Here is a 25,162-nt window from a genome sequence, read left to right as displayed (position 1 = left end):
ACTTGGAGCCAATATCTCACTCAGGATGAGGACGTTCAAATGAAACGGTTTCGTAGGCAACGGGAGTGGCGTCGGAATATGAGGTTTCTCAAGGATGTACACTCGAGAAACGCCTCCGTGTTCGCACGGCCAGCGGCAGGTTGACGGCAGGTGCATGACGGCAGCGAGGAGACTCAAGTTAACCCTCGATCCCCAGTAACCGGGGAGCGCCGCCGCCGCCGTCTGAAGCCCTAGAGCCTGTGGCTTATACGTGGGTGGAAGCGAACAGGACCTTTCGTCTATTCTATTCTTTCTCGCGCCGTACCTGTTTGTCTTTCCCAGCCTCAGGTGGGCGAAAACTACCCTTTTCATTGCGTTGTAGGAGTTGAGAATGTGTGACGAGTTTTTTTTTTTTTGAGAACCATGATGCAAACCGGATTTGTTTGACCTCCCCAACCTCATGATCTGGTTTAATTGAGCTCAGACAATACATCGTCCACCTGTTTATGCACACCGACTTCTTGGTTCAGATAAGACGGACAGGAAGGAACTCTACTGACTGCACATAGACAGCTTTCATAATTACCTTATTTTCTGGACTACAATGACATCATTTTCAAACGTATGTCAAGTAAAAGGCACACAAAACTATAAGGCATATTTAGTGACACAAAAATATCAGGTGTAATTTTGTCAGATAGCCTAGAACTTGTTTGTAACACGTTAGCAACATTAGTAGCAATAGTCGTGGTAGCACATTCTCGCAAACTCCCAACTTTGTTAGCATGCGTCGAAAAACACACTGATACCACTAAAACAAATGTTACTTTGACTACGCTAACTCCCAACCTTGCTAGCAACACATTTGAAAAAAAAGTGTCCGACAACGTTTACCGCGGTAGTGCAGTCACAATCACTGTAACCCCCAACCTTGTTTGCGACACCTAAAAAAAAGCCTGATACTGCTAACACAAACATTACTCTGACCACGTTAATTTGAAAACTTGATAGTGATACGTGAAAAAAAAATCTGACGCTGCTACACGTTAGCGTTTTCACAATACCTGTAACTCCCAACATTCCTTGCAACCTTATAATAACAGACTGGTGTCGCTAAAACAAACTTAACTGTGACTACGCAAACTTTCAACCTTCTAAGTAAAAACACAGTCCGACAACGCCACACGTTAGCGTGTTCACGATAACACCCATCCGATTTGTAAGGTGTTCTGGATTCTCATAGTGCGTCAATGCAGTTCCATGGGTGATGGACTACAACTCTGAACCTCCCCTCACCCTGTAAGTAAAAGGAAATTTTGATCTAAAGCTTCCCCCCACCACCACCATCGCTGCCAGCCCTTAGGTTCTGCCTCCCTGTGTTTCTGTCAGTCCTCTTCTTTTTTTTTTTTTTTTTTGATCAGTGGCTTGAAAGAGAGGAGCATGTGTGAGCGCTCAGGTACCTGGGGTATGCAGAGGTGCTAATTAGCTCGGCGGGATAATTGATGTGTAGATTACACCGTTGAACAAATGCTCCGACTTGTTTGTTCTTCACACTTCTTCCAGGGAAAAAGAGAGAAAAAAAAAATCCCAACCTTCTCTGCGGCACCTCCTTTCCCCCCTTTATACCTCGGCCCTAATGAACAATTTACCTGGCTTGTAAAGGAGGTGGTGCCGCCTGCCAAGGCTGAGGGGGGGGGAAACAAAGACAGGGTTGCGCCAGAGTTCATTTCCCACAGGTGGAGCAGCGCTCCCCCGTGCTTTGGGACCTGCCTCCGCCGGTGTTGGTGAGGTGGAAGACGATGGTTGGATGCCAACCCCCTGAAGGAGGGCACGGCGAGCATACATAATTCCAAAAGGGGAGCAATTTTCAAAAATGAAAGAGCATGCCATTAAGAGCACCGGTAGGCTTCCATTGTTCTGCCCCCCCTTGCCGCCCCCTGCCCCTTCTTCTTCCTATAATGCTATTTCCTCAATCTTTTGTCTTTAGGATGCTATTATTAGCTAACCGCTCACCCCCCCCCGCTCACCGCCTCCCACCGGCGTCCGTTCAATAGGGTTTGAATTTGCTCATTAACGGCTAAGAATCCGCAAACACATTCGCCGGAGCTTTTTGCTACTGCTAATAAACTAATCATGCCCTCTCGTCTAATTGGGAAAGAGAATGAGAGCTATGCCTGAGGGTCTCAGGAGTCGGGGTTGAGCAAGGTTGGACCCCATTTGTTGGGGGGGGGGGGGGGGGGGGGGGGGGTTGCACTTGCAAAGAAATTCCCGTTCCCCGTAATCCATCCAAACTTCACAAGCGAAACAGACTTCCGTGTTTTTTTAAGTTTCAAGGTTGCGTGTCGCCAACTGGCTTTTCTTTTTCCCCCACTGGAATAGGCCGACAAACCTGCCAGGGCGCTGTCACTGGATAAAAGCTATTAGCATTTTTTTTTTTTTTTTAAGAAGTCTTGATTAGTCGGGCTGGCAGGGGCAAGGAAATGGGACAGATAGGGTGTCTAAGCCACAAGCCTCCCGGTTTCCTGACACCTCCCCTCACACAAAAGTTTGTCTCCACAGCTCGAACGTCACCCCCCCCCCCCCACACACACACACACACCACCTTCCAAGAACCGCGCCGGCCTCCAATACCCACAGTTCAGGAAGTCATATCGTTTTTATTTTCCCCCTGCAAGGACCACGGGCTGTAAACGGAACGGAAACGTGCGATCGCTAACTGTGTACTTACAGATAAATTAAAGCCAGGGCAGTTCAGCCATGACAAATGGACTCAATACCCCCCCCCCCCCCCCCCCCCCCCCTCCTTCCAACTGGGGAAGAAGATCATTTTATTTAGTTGTTATTGCGTTAGCGGCCTTAGGCGCCCGGGGTTTTCTATGTTGGAGCGATAACAGGAGAGGAGAGATGAGCTCTGTGTTGTGTACCAACTCCTGAGAGTGATGGCCGTGTCACGGAAAACCCCCGACAGCTTGTTGGGACGTTACTGGACCGGCGTTTGCCCCCCCCCCCCCCCCTTTCTTTTTTTTGTTTTGTTTTGTTTTTCCTCCCTGCCTTTTTCCTGTCGCCATCTCGGTATTTAATCTAACACCGGCAGGCGGCAAGGAGGGTTCACTCATCCCCTCCTCCCCTTTAAAAAAAAGACAGCTTTGCGAGTCACAGAAGGCAAGAGAGCAAATGAAGGAGGTGGTTGGTGGGGGCGCACAAAAAACCTGGAGTAAGCGTCACTCTCAACAAAAGCCTTTCATCTTCCTCTCTACTTTGCCCCCTCCCCCGAAGACAGTGCGCCCTGAGCGGTGGGATCCTTTTAAGTCCGTACCTGATAAGGAAACTTTTTCTTTTCACGCCTTCCGAGTGTGCACTGAAGAGGGAAAGGAAGTGTCCCCCCCCCCCCCCCCAACTCGTGCGCCAATGTGTACGCCCCACTGCGGGCAGGGCCCTTGGATCGCTTTGAACGTCAGATACCGTCCCCTTTTATCCCGCCTAAACGGGTTTCCTATGGCTATTAGCTCATTCAAAACAGCTAATTACGGCGGGCAAACTGAGACGCCACGGATCAGAGGCAGCCGCTCCGGGCCCACTCCACCTTTGCAATCAGACTTCTGCAGAGGTAGTGACGGATCCATTTGTGGATAACTGCACCTAATCCATTTTAGTCAGGAGTGGCCGTGGCGCACTCTGGAGGGGCAGGGAGGGGGGACCCCGTGGGACGCGTCTGACGGAAAGGTCATAAATCACGGGAAAGGAGTTGGGAAAAAAGAAAAGTCGAGCGGATTGAGAGGCGGCAGAAGACCTGGCAAAAGGGGGAACACCCCTTCTGATGGATGCTACCGCGGTTCTATCGTTGCCTCGGTCCTCAGCGAGGGTGGAGCTACCGCTTGACCATGATGAGCGCCCACTGGGTGAAGGGTTTTGAACGATGTACCAAACGCCATCTCAGTGTGAACATCTTGATGTGATCTCGCCAAAAGAACCACTAAAACTAAGGTGACGGGATCAAAAAGTGCCTTGTGGAGAGGACGGAGAAGCCAATCTCACCTATCTTCTCATCTGCACAGGAAGTGCATGATGGCGGCCCAGGGGAGCACTCGTTCTTTCCTTCCTTGGCTCCTCTATTCTCTCCTCTGTTTGTTGTTTCAGGTAATGAAAACAGAGAGGCTGACAGAGACGCTCTCGTGTTGTTTTCCTGACCCGGACGACTTGCTTAAAGCCCCCCCCCCCCCCCCCCCCTTCAACCCTGACCACCCCCCTCACCCCTTTCCAAGGCTGCCGAAGCCAGAGGTGAACTTTGACGAGACCCTTTAAACATTTTCCTCCACTCGAGTTTCGAGGTGAGCAGTCGCACAAGAGAGTCTATGCTAATGGGCGCATAATTGATCCCTTGGGTTTTCCCAAGCATGGGTGAGGGGGGGGGGGGGGGGGGGACTTATTTACTCTTGCGACCTGGGAGTTTCTTCTCTTTCCACTTGGGCCTTTGTTTAAAGTGGCTCTCAAACTCCCTCGTCTGGTCCGGGGCACAGCTAGACGCAGAAAGGGGAACTACAACTCTGCAAATGTGAGAACATGTTGCTCCTTAGCAACAGCCTACAAACAGCCAAACCAACGGATGTCTTCAAGGTCCTACGTAGCGACTGTATTCCGGAACTGGAAGGAGTGATCCCCCCCCCTCTCATGTTCAAGATCTAGTTACTGTTTTGTTAACACCTGCTAGCATACAAGTAGGGCGTCAGTCAAACCCCATGGGGTTGATCAATTTTTTGGTTGGTTTTGTTTTGGTTCGTTGACAATACAGGAGAAGTGGACTGAGGGGTCCCTCCCCCCTGGCATACTGAACAGGACGTACGCCCTGGCTCCAAAAGCCGATGAACAATCAGATGGCTCAAAAAAAGTAGGTGGAACCTACTTGCAGAACCCCACGTACAATGTTCCAAACGTTTGATTGACAGACTTTGGGGTGTGTCCTTCAAACAAGCTTACTCCTTATTGGCCAGTGTGGTTGACATAGAAATGCAGAGTCCGACAAAATCGCTACTTACTGACGATGCCTAGTTCCAACATGGCGGCATCTGTATTGCCAAAAAAATGCCGACTGAAATGTTTGATTCACAGATTTTGTCTAACATGCTATCAAATGGTAGGGGTGTTGCATTCTAACAAGCTCACTCCTGATTGGCCAGAGTGGTTGACTTAGACATGCTCACTCAGACTAACTCGGACCGCTTACCGATGATGTCTAGCGGCAACATCGCAGCGTTTTTATTGCAAAAGAGGCTTTGGATCGATCCAGAACTGTTTTCCATGGGTTACATCACACTCACTTCTCATCAATGTGTCTTCTTTTTGCCCCTTTTTGAGCCTGAGAGGTGGAGGGATGCTGGGATGATGAACAGCGCCAACAAAAAAAAACAACAAAAAAACACCTGCACCCCTAAGCTCGATTGTCAACGAAGCCCATCTCCAATTAAACAAAGTCGTAATCTGCCCCTGACAGAGCGGATTAGGTTTTAGTCCTGGTGGGGCCCTTGCAGGGAGGAGAAATGGTGGTGGGGGTGGGGTGGGGCGAACAGCGGCCGGGAACTTCATTTCCTGTGAAGACACCCGTAGAGTTACCTGAGTCAGCTCCAGCCTGGCGGTCAGCTGACTGGAATTAAATCCCGTCTGCGATAACGGCTAATCATTTGTCACCCGTGAGAAGCAATTCCCCTCCAGGAGAGCGCCACTTTATTCCGAGGCTGCTGTCAGGATGGCGGGGGGGGGGATTCATTCGACGTGCTCCCGAACACACAAACCGAACAATCTCCCGCCTGGAGTGACAGCTCAACAGCTGACGCGAAGAAGAAAAAAACGACAACAAAAAAAAAACCCACCTGACTGCACTTCCTGCGCTTTAACCTCGGACAAGCCCCCACACCTGGACCGTGGAACACATGGCCCAGAAACATAAGAACACATAATCGCACAGAAGCTTTGGGGAAACGATGGGAAAACACATGCTGAATGTAGGCATGCATGAAGCGCACACACCACACAACACGACACACACACCAAATGCCCCAGCAGCTCCAGCAGCTGTTTCCTTTTGGGGATTCCTGGAGCCGCTCCTCCGTGACTCTCGCTGCCTTTCTCAGTGAGTCAAGACTCTGCAGCCCCGAGTTGGCGAGCGCCGAGATCAAGGGGAAAGAGCCAGCCGCCCCGGCGCAGCTCTCATCCCTACTTTTGCAACAGGAAGCGTTTGTCACAACTTCACTTTTTTTTTGTTTTTTTTTGCAGAGAGAGTGAGGAAACGGCCTGTCACGCTTTTTCCAGTGAACTTCGCCCTCTTGAGCAAGACGAGACGTTGCAGGCGTTCTCCGAATCGCTCGAACTTTGCGCCGCGTTGCTTTAGTTTCGTAGGGGGTCAAAAGTGAAAAACTCCCAGATCCTGAGGGTTTTCGGTTCTTTTCCCTGTGTTTTACAGCTCAAACCCGCAGCGGTGGCAGCTCTTCAGGTTTTTTCCTTTTTCTCGAGTTTGCAAACCGACCGGCTCTGGGACGCCTGCCCACATAGCATTGGTCATGCTTTAATTACATTATGCACAGTGTGGGGATATTCATAGCATACATGAGCTGCAAATTAAAAAGGCAAAAAAAAAGAGGGAGACACTATTGCCAGTGTGGAAAAGGACCTCTGACATTGAGCGAATTAGGCTATTTATTCCAAAAAGACACCATCCTATTTGATTAGGGATGCTAAATTAGCGCCGATTCAGCCTTTTTTTTTTTTTTTTTTTTTTTTTTACACGAATGCTTCTGACCTGAGAGGAGATGAGTGACGCCGGCGTATGGACAGCGTAGACGTTAAGGCTGCTCGCTGCAGATAAGGACGCCGTACAGTCGGCCCATCGGATGTTGTCGCTCTGTTGTCAGGAAGAGCGCATTTGTGCGAAAATACACATAAATATAAATACATGTGCGTGTGCTTGTGTGTGTTTTCAAAAGACAAAACGCTGACATTTTATCTCTGGTGAAGTTGAACGGCGGACGACAACAAGACGGGGAGGCCCTGTTAGGAGTGAAATGAAAATGCTGATTGGGGCAGAAAAAATTGAGAAGTGTGCACGCGTCCGATAAAATACGCCTTGAAGCCAAACAGGTAAGAAGTGAAGCTCATCAGTCATAGGCTGGACAGGAAGTACCAAGGGAAAGGCGACTGGAGTGAGCCAGTGTGACGTAACCACAAAAAAGAACTTCAAACGTAACCCTTGTGCTATCCTAGGCACTTTAGTATTGGGAGTTGGGTCATCTAGACCCACTAGACAGTGCTCTGAACCTTTTTTCTTTAATGATTTGTGATCTTCACTGGTGTCCATGGATTACATGAAATCTTTCCACCTTTATCCACCTTTGTCATGGTAGGGAGAACACGTCAACGTAATGGTGGGGTCATCTAAGATAGCACAAGGGAAAAGTCAATCCACTTTTCTCGCAATATAAAAGTCACAATGTTTTTTCCCCCCGCAGTACAGACCACGTTGGAGCCATTGACTGTGTGTGACAATTGGACCAAGTGTGACGAGTGAAAATGGCTTTCTACCAACTCCAACAAACTTTAGTCAACTCTGTCGCAGTTTTTCGCAGTACGGACGTCGCCATGTTGGTGTCGTTTACTGTATAGGACAGGGGTCCCCAAATCCAGACCTCGAGGGACGGTGTCCCACATGTTTTCCAAACCAACCTGCCACCAAAGCTCCCTATTGGCTAAACACACCTGATCCAGGTGATCAGCAGCAGATCAGGCAGGGTTTCTGGAAAACCAGCAGGAGGCCTGGATTTGGGCCCCCTTGGTATTGGAGGACCGTTCTGATTGAGCGTCACGTCCACCGTTGAAACTGGCTTACCTACAGCTCCAGTAAAAATAAATTGTCTATGTTGCCCTTTTTTTCGCAATATTGACGCCACAATGTTGGAACCAACTGACTGGACCAAATGAGTGTGTGTGTGATCTGCTCCAACGAAATGTTGTCCGTGTAGAATGTGGAACCATTGACTGTATCTAAAAACTGGAGAGGGCGAGTGTGATGTCACCCATAGAAAATTACTTCCTTCCGGTTCAAACAACATTTTGTCTACTCTGTTGTTGGGGATATGGACACCGCCATGTAGAAGCCATTGACTGTCTATGACAACTAGCCTGAGTGAGGGTGGCGTTACCCATAGAAAAATAAAATTTAGCCAATTACGTCAACATTTTTTTCATGATTCAGAGGCCACAATGTTGGACCATCACCATTTTCTTTTAAAATACAGATGCTGCCATGTTGGGGCCATTGACTGTACTTGACAGCTGGACCAAGTGAGTATGATGTCACACTTAGAAAATGGCTTAAAAACCGGATCCGTCAAAATTAGGTTCATTTAGTTGTCTTTTTTTTCTTTTGCAACATAAATTCTACAAAGTTGGATTATCACCATTTTTTTTCGCGATACTGATGGCCCATGTTGGAACCATATACTGTACATGACAACTGGAACAATTAAGGTTGACGTCCCTTTTAGACAATGCTTTCCTTCTAGATCCAACGAAACGTAGTCAATTAAGGCGCCTTTTTTTTTACGATACAGACAACGCAATGTTGGAAAATCACCATCTTTGCCCAATATGGAACCTCCCATGTTGGAGCCTTTGACTGTATATGACAACTGGAGCGAGTGAGTGGGTGACTTGCTTGGTTAGACGGACTGATATAAGACGGGGTAATAGCTGTTTACTTCTCCAAAGAGGTCTATGCGATTTTGGCTTCCTGGAGCCACTTCCTGTTTGGAATCGGAGGGGGGAGGGGCCACGCAGTCTAGCTCAGTCAATCCGTTTTTTTTTTGTGTCCCCCCCCCCTCAGATTTGACTCAATAATGCATGCGTTCGTCCGTCTGGGCCATGATGAAGCAATTTTCAGGCCTTTACAACCCGCGAGAGCGGTAGCGGCGGCCGGCTCCGCTTCCTGAATTATTCAAACAACCAGGTGGAGGGCGAAGTCAAACGGCTCCATTTTTATTTCCAAACGGTCTCATAAAAGATTAATAAAAAAAAAGGTGTTCTGCTTTCAAATATGAAATCTGGTTTGTAAAATTATGTCAGAACCCCCCCCAAAATAGAGAAAGTAGATCAAAACGTCCTGTTTTTTTTTTTTTGCATCACAACACTTTGGAAGTCACCCTGGATGAGAGCGTCAGCTAAGTGGCTAAAATGTAAATGTAAAATGACAGGCCCTGGAGATCTCCCCGGCCTGTTTTTTCCACAGAGCTGAGGTTTGTCCTTGATAAAAAAGAATAGAAGAAAAAAAAAAAGGCGGGGGAAATATATTTGTAGAGAAGAGCAGTTACATGAATAGAGGGATTTGGCATCACAAAAGTGTGTCTGACAGGTTGAAGGGCTGGAACGGTGCGCGAACGGACACCTTGGTGGGTTTCCTGAAGTGAAGAGATATGAAAGACGCCGAGAGAAGCCCAAACTGACCTTATTTCTTTATATTTTGAAAAAAAAAGGAGGTATTAAAGAGGAAAGCTAAAGCTTGCATGACATTTAAAGTGTCTTTCATTGTGAAAAGCATCCAGTGAGGGAAATTTTCAGGTACAGGTCCCCGCAGAACCGTCGATTCACTTCAAATTGATGCAGTGAAATAAAGCGAAAATGCATAATAATGCACTTCTCTCCGCTGGGAGAGCGCAGAGAGAGGAGTTGAAAGAGGCAAAAGGTTTCCCGGGCCACACAGCGCTGGCGGTTTCCGACGCTGTTCGCGCGAACAAGAGAGGAGGAGGTTTGTCAGGGAAGCAACGAAAAATCGATAAAAGCGAGGCCCCACCACCAACTACCTGGCCAAGAGGCTCGGCGTGATCACGCGCGCGAACGCTCGCTCCGGCGCTCCTATGCGAGGGTGGCGGAGCAGCTGGGCTCCTCCCACAGCGCCGGCCGTGGGCTGTGCACTCCGGTGCCGGGGCGGCAGGTCAGCGCAACAGCTGGACACTCTCGGAAGGACCTGCAGCCAGATTTCGGTTTAAATAAATTGAAGTCAGAGAGGAGTGGGCGGTTCAACACAAGGAGGAGGAGAAAAGTCTGTGAAGGGTTCACTTAATAAATGTGAAACAAAAGTTGTTGATAAACAAAAACGTTGAAACTTGACTTTGTTCTGTGTCAAACTCAGGGGGGAATGGGATATGGCTACTTCCTGCTTCGCCAAATGTTTCTTCCGAAAAAAAGCATAGTTATAGCATAGTTATATAGTTTTCTTTTCGCACTTGAAGACCAACATTTACGACAATCGGTTTTTGTAATATTGTGAAAAAAAATTGCAAAAATGCGATAAAAAAGTTAAAGTAAGGTGGAAGTGATTCCTGTTTCGTTTTTGAAGTAAACAAGGATCATAACGTCAAAGAAAAAAAAAAAAACAGACTAAATTGTGAAGCAACATGGCAAACTAGCTAGCAACTTTCGGAAAACCTGACGAGTAACTATCACTTCTTGTACGACCTTTTTTGCTACCTGTCATCACAAACAACCAAATAGAAATACAAACGTTACTTTTTACATAACAGATTTTCAACAGATGTTATACAAATTGCGTGATTTTCAGATGTGGGAATTTTCACGTTTTTTACAATTTTCTTTCGCAAAATGATGTTAATAATGTAAACATAAGGCAGAAGTGACTCCTGCTTCACTGTTGGTTGTTATTTATGTCAACACGACTAATCAGCTAGCAACTTTTGAAAAAATGTAAATCACTCGCATATTAACAATGTTTTGTTGCTAATTGTCATTACAAATAAGTAATTCGAAAAACAAACATTACTTTTTTATATAACAGATTTCCAACAAATGTCAGACAGTATTTGTTGGAAATTTTTCACAATTAACAATCTATGTTTATGATGATCGATGACATTTGAAAACATTTGGCAAAATCACGATATTAATGTTAAAGTAAGGCGGGAGTGAATACTGCTTCACCTTTAGGTGTAATTTCAGTCAAAATGACTAATCAGCTAGCAACTTTTAAAAAACTTTCTGAATCAGTCTTGCATCTTTTACCAACTTTTGTTGCTAAATGTCGTTACAAATGACCAATTATAAATGCAAACATTGCTTTTTATGCAACGGATTTCGGACAAATGCGGGACGAACTGTTTGTGCCGTTTCATCTTTGGAAAATTTACGATAATCCACGAAACAGCTAACAACTTTTGGAAAAATGCAATTAGAAATGTAAAAATAAGGCCGAAGTGATTCCTGATCGCCAACGGTTGTAATTTAAGTCAAAATCAAGCAAATTGTAAAAAAAACAATAGGTGAATCTGAAATTATGTAACTAACTAGCTAACAACTTTTGTAAAATTTGGTGAAATACTATCGCATTTATTTTATTTCATCACGCACAACCAATTATTTTTTTAGGAAAAGATTTTCGATAAATGTAACCCAGACGTATGATTATCTGTCAGAAATGAAAGAGAATTTGCAAGAACACGATAAAATACAAAATTCAGGTGAGAGTGATTCCTGCTTTGCCAACGTCGCATTATGTGCGAATTTTTGTTCCTAATCGTCGTCACAAACGACCAGAAAGAAATGTAAACGTTACTTATTCGGTAAGAGATTTCCTACAAACTGCATGGTTTTCATATTTCTGAAATTTTCGCATTAAACTATTAAATCTACGATATGTTACAATTACAAAACTATCGCAAAAATGCGGAAACTTATATTTTGAAGATTTTTTGGGTTTTTAGACACAGTTTTAGGATATCTCTGCACCACTCTGAGCTGCACTGTCATTAAAACAAAACAAAAACAAAAAAAAGGAAATTATAAACATAACATTAATTTGACTCACATATGGCATCAGCCAAAACCGAAGTATGAATCATCAATCCCTCCCATCCTCCTCCTGACTTGCTGCCAAGGCACTAAAGGACACCAAATCCCTAAACTCTTCATAAGTTGAAACTGTGATTTGCCTTGAAATGCTGCTACACCCTTTTCATCCTCCCACTTCCCCAACCGATTTCAGAGTCAGCAGAAAGAGGAAGTGAAGCTAACGTTGGCCCTCCATTCTGAGTTACTTCATTTCAAACAAAGTATCCTTTGGTTCTGGACGGCAGAATTCCTTAAATGTAAAAGGGTTGTTCTTTCATATCAGTTGCTGTGATTTTCAAAATAAAAGCTGATCAACAGCAAAGCCTGGTTTAACTCTAATATTTCGTCCCAACACTGTAGGGGGGCAATAACGGTTTTCAAACACCCCCTCGTGGTTTTACATGAAAAGAGTAAAAAGAAAAAGGGCCCTCACCTTCAACAACAACAAAAAATAGAGATGAGAGGAGTCATTGCGGGGAGGTTTGGTGGGGGAAGCACTTAGGGAGGCACAAGTGCCATTCACCACCACTTAGATCTACACCCGCCGACTAAAAATAGCGAAGAGTTAACCCCGCGACACTCAGGAGGCTGAGGAATCGAGAAAATAAAAGCCCGGGGAAAGGTTCGGCCGCGTGTGAATGTTTTGCTCATTTCGGCGCCGTGCGCCGGCAGATATGAGCGCATTAGACAAAATAACAAAATCAGAGTTGTAACAGGTAAAAGTTCAAGCGTCTCAACTGATTACTTTTATCTGGCGTTCAAGGTCATTTCTTGCTTCTTTTGGAATCCTTCTCAGAGTCGCAATGAGAGTAGCACTCTGGGTAAAAATTCTTTTTTTTAAAGGGGGCGGGATCAAAGCTGTGCTTTGTTGAAAACCTCAACTGAAATGGTCTAATAAGGGATTAAGACACAGATCATAAATATACTCAACCTTATAAATATTTGAGCCTGGCTACTCCCCTTGCTTAATGTCCTGTACAAGCCCTAATTAAGCCTGTATCTGATAGATGCCACTGCATAATGATGTGCGGGTGTTGGGGAGGGGGGTGGGGGGCTGCAGCGGCAGCTGGGGACACGAGTATCATCGGAACCGCTCGCTTTGTAATAATGACAGCAACGTTAATGATGGCACTGCAACTTCAATTAAAAGCGCTTAGCGACATCGAGGGGCCGCCACCGCGCTGACCCCAAAGGCGCCTGTGAGAGAGGTGAACACCAGTCCCCGGCTTTTATCGGCTCTGGTGATGACAGTGGGAATATCGTGCCGCTTTCCCAAAAGCCATGGAAAATTGGACTTTCACATGGAATCCAGCAATGTTTATCCACCTTAAAAACTCCCTAGGGTTACGGTTAAGGTACATTGGTTTCTCTTATTTTGTAGGGTTGCTAACTGTTAGCAAGTTTAAGTAATATGTATGAAGATCAATCCAGCAAAATTAATTTGGATTCAAATTGGATGTTATGCAACCCATTTGCCGTCTTTTTTAACTTCCTGTTTTATTTTGAAAGAGTTTGGTCATTTTGCTTCCGCTTCCTGTTAATTCTTTTGCTAGCTCTGATTTTTCTCTTTGTCCCAACAGTTTTTTTACTTTAAAAAAATCAATATTAGAGCCTGAAATTTACTTAAGTTACTTTTTTTAAACAATGCATGCTAGCAGAGTGGTACTAGCTCTCTAGAAAACACCACAAATATGGACAAAAATAAACTGGATTTGTTTTGTTCCAACATTCATTAGTTTTAGTTTTCTTTGTTCTTTTGACAGCTTTTAAATCTAAAAGCAACGTTAGGAAAAGGCAAAAAATGCTAACTTGAGTTACTTTGAAAAACTGTATATTTTTTTTTAATTTTTACTACCGTGTTAGTATCCCTCTGCTAGCATGCTAGTAACTCTAGGAACGAAATAAGCCTTTATCATGAAAAATACACTACATTTGCTACAACATCCTTCATTTTTGTAAGATTTTAACATTCTTGAACAGTTTTTATTTTTAAATGCTACATTGGAGTTAGAGAAACGTATTAGCAAAGAAACTATCAAATTATTTTTGCTTTTTCCAGTATGCTAGCGGAGAGGCGTTAGCAAACTGGTACATTTGCTCTCATGTCAATTATATTTTCAATATTTTTGAAAGTTTTTTATATTTAAAAAGTTACATTTGAGCTATAGGAACACATTTAGCATAAAGCAACAAAAAAAAAATATGAACATCTTTTAAAACCTGTCAATATGTGCACCTTATTTGGGGTTTTTCCTAGTATTTTTTTCTAGCAAGTTGAAATGATAGACACTTTTATTCATGAAAATAGCTACCATATCCAACATTTCTCTAGGTTTTTAACATTTTTTGACCATTTTTATTTTTAATAGTTACATTTGAGTTGGGGAAAAGGCAAAAAACAGCTAAGTTGGGTTAAAAAAGTTGGCTAGGAGACGTCGTTTCTGATCTTTGATGGGTTTCAGGGGAATGTATCCAGAGAAACCTGCTCAGAAGATAAAGCTTCTGACACTACAGTCAGGATTCGCTCCTCCTGTCATCTTTCAAGACTCTTGTCAAGCTGAAATTCAGGATAAAGCGCGACTATCTTTGATTTTCGGAAGTAAAGAAAAGAAAGACGGGAGTTAAGGTTGGAAGGAGAACTCTAACTAAAAATTCAGGATTAAACTGAATCCCAAAACAAGTTGAGTTTAGAGCTTTGGGGCTCATTAAAAGGCAAAAGTGACCTGGTTAAATGTTTTTTTTCTCTCTCTCACACACAGCTCTTATCCTTCTCACGTCTTCGACGGCAGCCTCCTCCTGCGCCGGCGTGGAGGTTTTTCCTGAGAAATCCTGCAGGCCTTTTCTGCTGATGAGGTCCATTCAGGGCCAGCCTCCGCCGAGCACTTGTCGACGAGTATCCCAATAAAAGAGGTCACCAGACAATAAATGCGTTGCCATTTTTAAAACTGATGAAAGCTGGAAATAAAGGGAGGAAGCCCGACCCTAGGTTGGGGTCTTAAGACCGATTAAATTAAGATCCTCCCGGGAGCGAGCCGCTTCGGACCGAACCGATTCTTCTGTGCTTCCCTTCATTTAAAACACTCAACTTTTTACCTCGTAGGGACCCGAGACTGACTTCTCGCCTTGGGTTCAGAGGCCCAACCCATTGTCGGACGAGGGTCGGACCCGTTCAGGTAACGTTTTGGAGCGGCAGAGAGCGTTTGTGTTTGGTTTCAGCCTCTCTGTTGACCTGCTGCGCTCTCGTTACAGAGCAAACACTCCCGCCAAGCAGCCGTGAAGTAGAGCCTAATGAGCGCTTTATTGTATTTACCTTAGATAAGGTGAGCCGCCCCCCGAGGCGATAAGAGACGGATAACGGCGTGTTTGGATTGTATCCACACGGAGGCTCTTATGGCATTTGTCAGAACATGGCTGAAGGGAATCAGGCGGCGGTCGGTCACGCTCCACGGCGAGGGGTTTTTACGTCGATAGCAACAAAACAAAGGTATCTGCTGCTGTCAAACGTGTGAGTTTTTGCTCCCCCCCTGGCGGCACCCGTACTGCGCCAGATGTGACCCGACTTACCCCCCCCGGGCGGAATTCTGGGTAATTTCTCGCACACGTCCTACGCCGTCGATTGCGGCGCCTTTCTGAGGTGAGGGAAAGTGACAGCGCCGACTCTCCGGGGCAGAGCTTCTCAGCCAAGGACTGAAAAATCGCTTATGAATAGTCAATAGGCCTCCTCACGACTCTCGCCACGCTACCGAACGCCGCTTGTCATCATTGCAAGGTGTATCATTTAATTGGCAATTGATTTTTTTTTTTTTTTTATTTCCCGCTGCCCTTCCCCTGGCAGTCCATATGACAAGATGTCACGAAGCAAGACGGGAGACGGCCCCAGCTCCAGGCGTCATGGCATCCCGATCAAACCTTCCTAAAAGAATTTAGCCTATTTTCTGCACTTAAAAGCCTTAATTTTGCTTTTCTCCAAAACGCAGCAGTGCGCCTTACAATCCAAAGCGATTTTGAGACGAAAAGACTGCGCTGTCAAGATGTCAGTCTTCAAATTATGTAACTTACGCACGAATCATTAATGAAATGCATACAAGCGGCGCAATATTCACGCCTACGTTGATTTATGTGTTCTTTGCGTGGTTTCATTTGTACTTTTTCCAAGATCTCAACATGGATCATTCCTGATACATCTGTAAATATTTCACGTAAAGACTACAGCCTTTCTCACGTTTTCACGTATATTCACCCTATGTTGAGCATTTTTTAACCGTGCAATATGCACAAACTGTACGTAGTGGCTGTGTGACCTGGCCTTTGGTAATGTGTTGAATTTAAGTGCAAAGCTGAAACGAAAAGTTGCTTTTCTCTGCGTCAGAATCCGGTGATTCACGTCAATTGTGCGTACGTTTGAAGAGTTGCAATATGTCTAAGAGCGTTTGTGACATCTCCGGTGTTAAAGGGTTAAACTCCAATTCTTTGCATATTTTTTCAGACCTGTTCCTGTTTGCAGAGTTCACGTTGTTTCGACTACCGTAACTCTTCAATCGTTTACGTAATGAATGTAATTCTTGCAATTTGTTAGGTTGAGAAAACCGCCCTTGCGCCGTTTGGCAACACTTTGTTCTAGTGATCAACCCAAAGCTTTCTCCGCTTTAGAATGAGGTGATTGATGTTGATCGTGCAAACGGTTGGAGAGTTACGATGTGCGTTTGTTATTTAGGCGTCACCGGTAACATCCCAGGCGGTAAAGGTTTAAACCAAAACTTGGTGTCTGTAACTCCTAACATGGGTTGGCCCTTCTCCAACGAGGTGCCTGAGAGGTACGACGCCGCTAAGAGCGACCGCATCCACCAGAACCTGCGTCCAAATCGGCAGTGTTGCCCTCCACCCACCACCGCCGCCGCTGCAATTTCATCATCCCACCGCCCTGCGTGCTTTCGTGCACGTACAGCACCGCGCTCGGAGCCTCGCCTTGCCTTCAAATGTGGCAAATCAGCACAGTCGCCCCCTTTGACACGAAGCGCGGCACGATTATCGAGTTGGTGCAGCCTTAATAGGCTGAATAATGAGGGAATTTCAGAAATGCCCCGGCGCCATTATACCCCAACAATAAGAGCTAGGAGTGAGTAAACCGGCGCGGGGCAGAAGGTAGGCGTCGTGGATATAATGAGGCTACTGTGTAAGTAATGTAGTCTCCATTGTATACCCATGTAAATGCCCATTTCTTCACATGCGAAGCATTAAGCCAGTCAGATTGCTGGAAGAATGGCACACACTGTGGTGTTCTCTTTTTACCGCTTCACCCCTCACTCAGTCTTTCTCTTACCGCACCCCCACCCCCCCCTCCCTCCTTCGCAGCGGTGACAGCCGGTGACAGTGGCTGGCAGCCACGGCGCTTCTTGAAGGCAAACATTACAGCGAAAGATGAGCTGCAGGTGTGCCAGGCTTGTAAACACGAGCTAATTACACATTTTTCCCGGCAGATGACAATGAGGTCACCGAAGTAATTGCTGTTTTTTTTTTGTGTGTTTGTGTGTGTGTCGTCACGAGGCTACAATGTTTGTCCAAAACACCTAAATAAAAATGGCGCTTTTCTTGACCCGTGCGCCACGGACCTCACATCTAGCGCCGCATTTCCACTTCCAATCCTCATCTGTTATATCGGCAGTTAGTTCAATACAGTTTGTCCCCGTTTTTCTGAAATATGACTCCGCAAGACGGTAAATCACGACAGGTACCCCACAAATCAAGTCTTCGGCTAGCTATCAGTTCCAGCAGCATGGGTGTGTGTGTGTGTGTGTGTGTGTGTGTGTGGGCGGGTATACACGTTCAGGCCAACATTCTATGGTTTGCTTTGTCAGACAGGAGAAGGGGACGCTGCATATATCTTAAGAGAACTGCCAAACAATTGTCTTTTTATTAATAAGCTCCAAATATCCCTGGCGGACTAGGCCGGCAAAAGTGCCGAGCTTGCAGTTTTGTTTTTTTTCCCCCGGCAGCACAGTACAGGTGCAGTTTTCCTATAGCATAAAAGAGCCTCGTCCGACCCAATCCGCAACCACTCTATTGAGACCGGAGATGGGCCTGGGCGCCGAGGTCACAAACAGCGAGGTGGATGGCGAGCCAAGTTTCGGCTTTAAGGCGGTTAAAGACATGAATACAGATGGAATGGAGCTCAGGCTGCGGAAACACGCTCTGTTTCTGACGAAATTCTGCTACTAAAGACAAACCTGACAGTAGTGGATAAAGACGAGTTATCACTAGAGATGCAAGTCTCTTCCTACAAGTCCAAGTCAAGTACAAAGTCTTTGCATTGAACTTCAAGTCAAGTCTCAAGTCTTTAGCTACAACTTTGAGTTAAGTCTCTAGCTTTAGCTGTAATAACAAGTCAAGTCTCAAGTCTGTAGCTAAAATATCAAGTCAAGTCTAAAGTCTTTAGTTATAATTTCAAGTCACGGCCCAGGTCTTCACTTGTAACTTTTAAATAAGTATCAGTTCTTTAGCTGTAAAGTAAAGTATCAGGTCTTTGGCTCTAACTTTATTTATAATTTGGAACCATGTGCCAACTCTTTTCTTTATCCATAAAGTCAAGTCTCAAGTCTTTAGCTGTAATTTCAAGTCTTTAGCCATGACTTCGGATCAAGTCTCAAGTCTGTATCTTTTAAGTCAACTCTCAAGTCTTTAGCTGAAACCTTGAGTCAAGTCTTAAGTCTTAAGCTGAGATTTTCTAAAATAAAATCAGACTAAACAACTGAACGTTGTTCAAGTTAAGTCTCTGCACATGGCATTTAGGTGCGACTTAAGTCTGAGTCTTAAGACCCAAGACTCCATCTGTTACCACCTAGATCAGATTTGTTTCATCCATCAAAACCCACAACCACCTGATCCAGCCAACTGTGTGTTGACCCCCAATGTTCCTACTTCTTGGTGAACATCAATGACATCAAGCACCTGCAGAAGCAGCAGTCAACCATTATCTATAACCCAACCATAATCGATTTCAACCAAATACATTAGGGTTTTGATTAGCGGAAGGAGCAATTTAACCAATTTCCACCAAAAATACCATCATTCCAAGGAAATACTTGATGATATATCAGTGCTAGTACATAGGGAACTCCTGATAATATAAAATTTTGGGTGACACACCTCTCAAAGGGGAGGTCATTCAAGGGTTTGGTTAACATTTATGACTAAAAGTTGTGTTTTTTGACGATACTTTTTATGAAATTAGAACCACCTGATGTCCGGACTGCATTCTGTCACCCAAGAGGTTCTGACCGTTCATAAGCGATAGGAGGCAGGACAAGCCAGTCAATAGGAGAGTGTTACGCAATAGTGATATAATCAAGACTTAGCGATAAGCTAAATACAATTTTATAAATCTATATCATCATCGGACGCACTTCAAAGGGAGATTTGACCACCTAAAACATTCTGACCGTTCAAAGACTAGGATAATCCAGCCTATGGGTTACTGTTAGTGATGTCATCAGGACCTTGACAGTCTGACAGTACCAAACTGAAATGGTCCTGACTTACAGTAGTTTTACTGCTTGCTGCACTTTGTTTAAGCGTCTCTTTCTATTTGTCGTCATTTTTTTTTTCTTTTTTACGTCCTTTATTTATTTATTTATTTATTTTCACGAGCTGTTAATATTGATTGCCGGCGCCGGGGAGGAGAGGGAGGAGGGTGGCTCAATCTCAATAACAGCATTCCATTATATGGCAGACGACAGGCGTGCCGAGTGTGCATCTTCCATGCAGCCACGCATTGGGAGTATTATCAAATTGATAGTGACTCAAATTGATTTGGATAATGAAGGTCGCTGCACCTTGAAATATAATGGCCACTTATTGTAATTACCATCACAATTATCAAGGTCACCGCGTCCAAAACAAAAGGGAAGGGAACCTGACATCGTGACCACTGCAGTGGAGTTTGATGAGGCGTTATTTGGTGCTCTAGTTTGTTTTTGTTTTTTTCAGTACCGACGGTCGCTTTTGCCCGAGCTTCTTCACCTTTGCTGTTTCCAACGCGTCAGGCAAACCGGGCGCGACATCCCGACACGGGCAAAGTGTTGCTCTCAACACCTCAGTTGTAGGGATCCTCGCGGGCAAAAACGAATAAAAAATATATATATATAAATATCTGGCAACCCAACGTTGACCAAATACAAGAAGGAAAGAGGAGGGATGCCCGCCCCGCTATCTGTGAGACTCAAACAATGTCGGAGTGTGTTTCCTTTCACACAGTTGGGCCTGCAATAAACCCGTGGCCTTTGTTTCGACCGCGGCGAGCAGAAGGATGACCTCAGCTCCGAAACAATAAAGGGCCTGTAATGGGCTCTCCGGAGGCTCGGCTGCCTGAATGCTCCTCCTGAAAGTGTGAGAAGAGGGCGAGAAAACTTTTCCTGCTCAGCTGCAAAAGGCGAGGGGGGTTGGAGGGGGGGGGGGGGGGGTGGCGGCGGCGAAAGTGGCTCCTCTGTTGAGGCATTTGAGGCATGCAGGAGGCAAACAGGTGAATAAAAGACGTGTGTGCGCGCGCGAACGTGTGGGGTTAACAGTAGTGGAGGGGCACTGAAGGGGGTGGGGGCATGGCGAACGGCTAAGAGGATCAAATATGGAAGCACAACAAAAGCTGTGTCACAGGGGCGTTGGGGAGTCACAAGTCCCCCCCCCCCCCCACACACACACCCCTCCTCCTCCCTACGCTGCCCCCGTACCCCTAACCTCCTGTTACCACGACAGCGCTCCACCACAAAGACGGCTCCTGATATGACAAAGAACAAAACGGCGGACAGATGTAGGTATTGTCATGCAGAATGCTCCCCTCCCTCCTTCCTCCTCCTTCCTCCTCCTCCTGCACTTGTGTCCTAAACACCTCTAAAAAAGAGCAACCGGAGAGCCAGCCAGCCAGCCAGCCAGCCAAACCCTCTGGTCACATCTCTGAGGTGAAGCCAGCTCCAGATCCCTGGCCTCTCTGAGATATTTTTACCATCTGCAAAGGTGGTAGTTTGCGCTGATATTTTGGTGCATAAAATGTGGGCGCCGAAGTATATAAAAAAGAAAAAGAAAAACATCCATAGATTTCTGGGGTTTTTTCCATTTTTTTTAGAGTCGTCGGGGTAAAAAAGCCACAACCTTTCTGTGGAAGCCAGACCAAAGAGGAGCGGCCGATGCATTGATCCAGTTTCAACACCAACCGGTGGGGTGGGTATTTTTAGTCGCCTGGCACGCCAGAGGAGGCAGACCTGTCACGATTGGCCTTTTTATTTTTTCTTTCCGGACTGTTTGTTTCCACCGAGACACAAAAGCAAAAATGTCCCGACTTGTGTCCCCTATCGGTTCTGACCCACGCGAGGCTGTCCTGTTGTTACAGCTGTGGGAGACCCGTGGAGTCGCCAGCACAGGGGACCGAGTCTGATTGATTTGGACCAGATGTGTTTGACCCCAAAATAGCTGCACAGCATAGAACTGTGGAAGAAAGTAGAAGTAGCCTTTTCTGACAATTCTAGGTTTAAAACTGAACCGTACGATACACCGTTGAAACGTGGGAAAAGTGAACTGTTGCATTCCTACAACACACCCTAGCTTCTTGATGACTCAGAAATCCCCTCTTAGAGTCATATAATCGCCAACTACTGGTACCAAAACTGTAGGTTTCCCATCACATTTTCAGTAGTTTTAACTTCCTTTATTAGCATCTGGGCGTTTGACACTCACCAATTTGCAAGTTTTACCTTCCTTGGGTAAGTCCAAGTCATAGTCTATGACAAAAAGAACTTCAAGGAGCTTCAAAGTAGAAGTTCCTGGTCCATGGAGGCTTCTCTGACCAGCTGCACACTAGAAATCTTGCATTTCTTGATGTCAAACCTGACCATACAATACATCGCTGAACGAAATTACGGGAAAGGTGAATCAATGCATCCCTACGACACGCCCGAACTTCTTGTTGAGCCAGAAATCCCCTCTTGGACCCACAAAAACCGATAAGTGTTAACAAAGTGTTGGTTTACCATCCCATGTCCAGTATTTATGACTTCCTGTATTTGCGACTACGCTAGCTATGCTCACATGTTTGCAAGTTTTACCTGCTTCATCGATAAATATTGACAAAAAGTCAAAGCTCTGAGACATCCCCCTCGTAGACCCATAAAAACCAGCAGAACCAACAAGTGGTAACAGACTGTTGGTCTACGGTCCCATTTTCCCAACCCATTCCCAGTATTTTTGCCCTAAAGTATTCACGCTTGCGCTAGCAACCCTCGCAAGTTTTTTTTTTACCTGCCTTGCAGATGAATATTGACAAAAAGTCAAACGGCTAACACATCCCCTAATAGACCTATAAAATCCACTAGAGCCAACAAGTGATAGCAAAACTGTTGGTTTTCTGACCAATTTTCATTATTTTTACCTTAAAGTATTTACAACTTCGCTAGCGATGCTCACAAGTTTGCAACTGTTACCTGCCTTTGAGATGACTGTTCAAGATAACTTTGATACGATTGTGCTTTAAGTCAACTGAAACGCTGAGTCGAGCATCAAGTCTCTTGAAGAAACGTCCAAAACCTCGTCCACGACCAAAATAACCAATGACTTAACCCCGGCGGGGCCTTGAGTTAGCTGAGGATTGAGTCTAATAGGTGAAAGTCATCTGCCCCAAGCTTCACCGTGCTTACCCTCCCCCTCCCCCGACACTCCCCCAGTCTAGACTGAATAGTCCTGCTCTAATGTCCCAAGCTGCTGCGGGGGAGGGGGACATGAAGCCCGTTTCTTTTGGCTTTAATGCAGAGTGGCAGCCCAGACCCCATTTTTTTTTTTAGGGAAATCAATTAAGGTTTAAAAAGGTGACTCCTGGAGGGGGAAGGAACAAAAGGGGGAGGTCCCATGGGGGGTTAAACAGAAACCACACACACGGTCACACACACCTCCGTGGTGCCTTTGATGCAGGGCAACTTCATTTTTTTTTTTTTAAAGTTGCTCGTTTCTGGCGTTCAGTCCCCGCCTCTTCTCCTTCATCCTCTCATCTTCCTCATCTGTGACTCCAGCAAACACAAAGTGGCTCCGGGAGACAATCTCAGATAATTCCAATCTACAATTCAATCCGACCCTTCCGCTCTAATTCCTGATGAACTTTCTTTCACCCTGTCACTCCTCCCTCCCAACGTATTCTTATTTAGAAGTCTGAAGAAGCCACCTTTGGTTTGGGGCGGGGTTTCTGCCGCGTCGTCAACCACTGAAACCCCTCCAACCTGTGGGAAAGGAAAAGGGTGGGAAAGGCTTTCCACCCCGCTTTGCAGCGTTTAGCGGCGATTTTGTCCGATTTCACTCCATTACAGCATGTATCAAAGAGACGGGTCTTAACCCACAAAAAAGGTGCCTCTGCACCTTTCATCTCCGCCCCGAGGCGCCGTCCAACTTCCCCTCCTGCCTCCCAGCGACACACCTTGCATAAGAAGTCGGAAATCAGCTCACGACCCCATCTCTGAGGGGCGCACTCTTCTCTGTCGGCGTGCGACACATGGTGTTTCATACACAACTTCTTATTTATGTCGTTCAATTTAGGCGCTGCGTGCTCGGCAGTTCGTTTTCATGATCAATTACAAATCCTGTAGGCATCTGTGAGGCGTTCGACAGAGCGCAAATGCACAGCTGGGAACGAACCTGTGAGAATCAAGGGTTTTTTATGTGTTTTTTTTTTTGCACATTTTCCCAGAGTGCATTAGTTTGGATTCACCCCGCGGGAGTCAACAATTACCCACACCTTTAGTGCTAATAGCAGGCGTTCGGTTGTGTTGCTCCTGAACATCTGCACCACAGAATGATGCTTAATTTGGGGAATGGGAGTCCTGCCACGGCGATGAACAACGCTCTAAGGAGGTCATTTTTAAAGGGTTGACTTCTGCGATCGAGCTAAAGAATAGAGTAAAAAAGTGAAACCATGAAAGAAATATGCATTTAAAGCAAGCAAACGTCGAGTTTAATTGTCAAAACATGCTAGTAAAAAAGACATTTGCTGATTTACAGAAGGCCTTAAGGCCAAAACATGATGACCGAACCCTACTGGATTCACTTGGATCCAACCGATTCGCCACTAAGACAATATATTGCAAATATATTGTTATCCCAACTTGACAAGTGTATCGCAAAATACACAGTAAAAAGTGATAAATGGTTACCTCAAATGTTGCTAAAAAAAGTCTCAGGGCAGCTCAAAGTATTAAACGAATCAAATAGAGCCCTTAATGCATTCAACCAATCGGATAAAGCCCTTCATGTCGCTGACCAATCAAATGGAGCCCTTTTACATTAGATGCTCATCCGCTATGTAGACATTTGGAGTTATGTTGACTTTTGCAGTGAAATAAAATATGGTATATACATTTTTTATGTATCGCGAGTCATGTAGTCATCACTATTTTGATCACTAATATTGCACTTCGTACGTTTCACTCATGTCGTGCAACGTACATCTTGGCTGCAATCATTTGACCACAACTGCTTTTTGGACAAATTTTTTGCATTTAAAATCACAAAATCGGACTAAAGCTGATTTTTGACTTTCGTCTGGGAAAAACATAAGCTAATCCACCTTTCATTTGAGAATCAATTATTGCGTCTTTGTTCTAACAGAAGGGGAAAACCAGAAACACGGTGAACATTGGGAACCACTCAATGCTATCACCTAGCAAAAAACTTGACAAATTGCGGGGGAAAAAAACTAAGATCAAAATTTTCTGGTTACATCCCAAAAGTCGGACCAATGCTAATTTTTGACGTTCCGAAAAAAACGCGATCTGGGACGAACGTAATCTATCTATCGTAATTTATCTCACTTTTTGTGTCAATGTCCTGACCCGAGGGGAAGATTAGAGAAGTTTGAGAACCACTTCATGGTAGCACCTAGCTTAAAAGATGACAAATTCTAGAGATAAAAAAGCATAATTTTTTGGTCCTACTTAAGAAGCCAAAGATTTGACCAAAACTGCTTCTTCGATACATTTTTTTTATGTCAATTTGGCTACATCCAAAAAATCGGACCAATGCTAATTTCGATTATCAAACAAAACCGCCATGCCCACTTTTATAGTTAGCAACAGATGCTAAGAGGAAGATGGTAATGCAGAGCCACTGGGAGGTTTGAGAACACCTCGATGCCAACACCTAGCAAGAAAAGTGGCCAATGCTGAAAAAAAAACACGAAAGTTGTTGTTTTGCAAAATAAAAGCGCAATGCATTTTCCAAAACTGCTAATTCGTTGCATTTTGTGCATCTAAATCATATGGCTTCAGTTGAAAATTCG

General features: G+C 45.1%; 1 protein-coding gene across 9 annotated transcripts in view; it reads right to left on the bottom strand.

Moving 5' to 3' along the window:
• The window catches only part of zeb2b (zinc finger E-box binding homeobox 2b), an 84,171-nt gene that overhangs the window by 36,476 nt on the left and 22,533 nt on the right, over positions 1-25,162 (bottom strand). Inside the window, exon 1 of one of the 9 annotated variants that reach the window (XM_023964047.2) lies at positions 11,840-11,993. The exons of 7 other annotated variants lie outside the window; for them this stretch is intronic. In XM_023964047.2, coding sequence (XP_023819815.1) covers positions 11,840-11,873 — 34 coding nt within the window. In that variant the 5' untranslated portion in view covers positions 11,874-11,993. Of the gene's footprint in view, positions 1-9,821; positions 11,523-11,839; positions 11,994-25,162 lie in introns of those variants that run through there. One more of the 9 variants, XM_078943580.1, reaches the window with a different exon arrangement.

This window comes from Oryzias latipes, chromosome 2, assembly GCF_053564925.1.
Source record: "Oryzias latipes strain Hd-rR chromosome 2, Olatipes_Hd-rR_3.1".
NCBI classification, from domain to species: domain Eukaryota; kingdom Metazoa; phylum Chordata; class Actinopteri; order Beloniformes; family Adrianichthyidae; genus Oryzias; species Oryzias latipes.
This window is presented reverse-complemented; position numbering and strand designations above follow the sequence as displayed.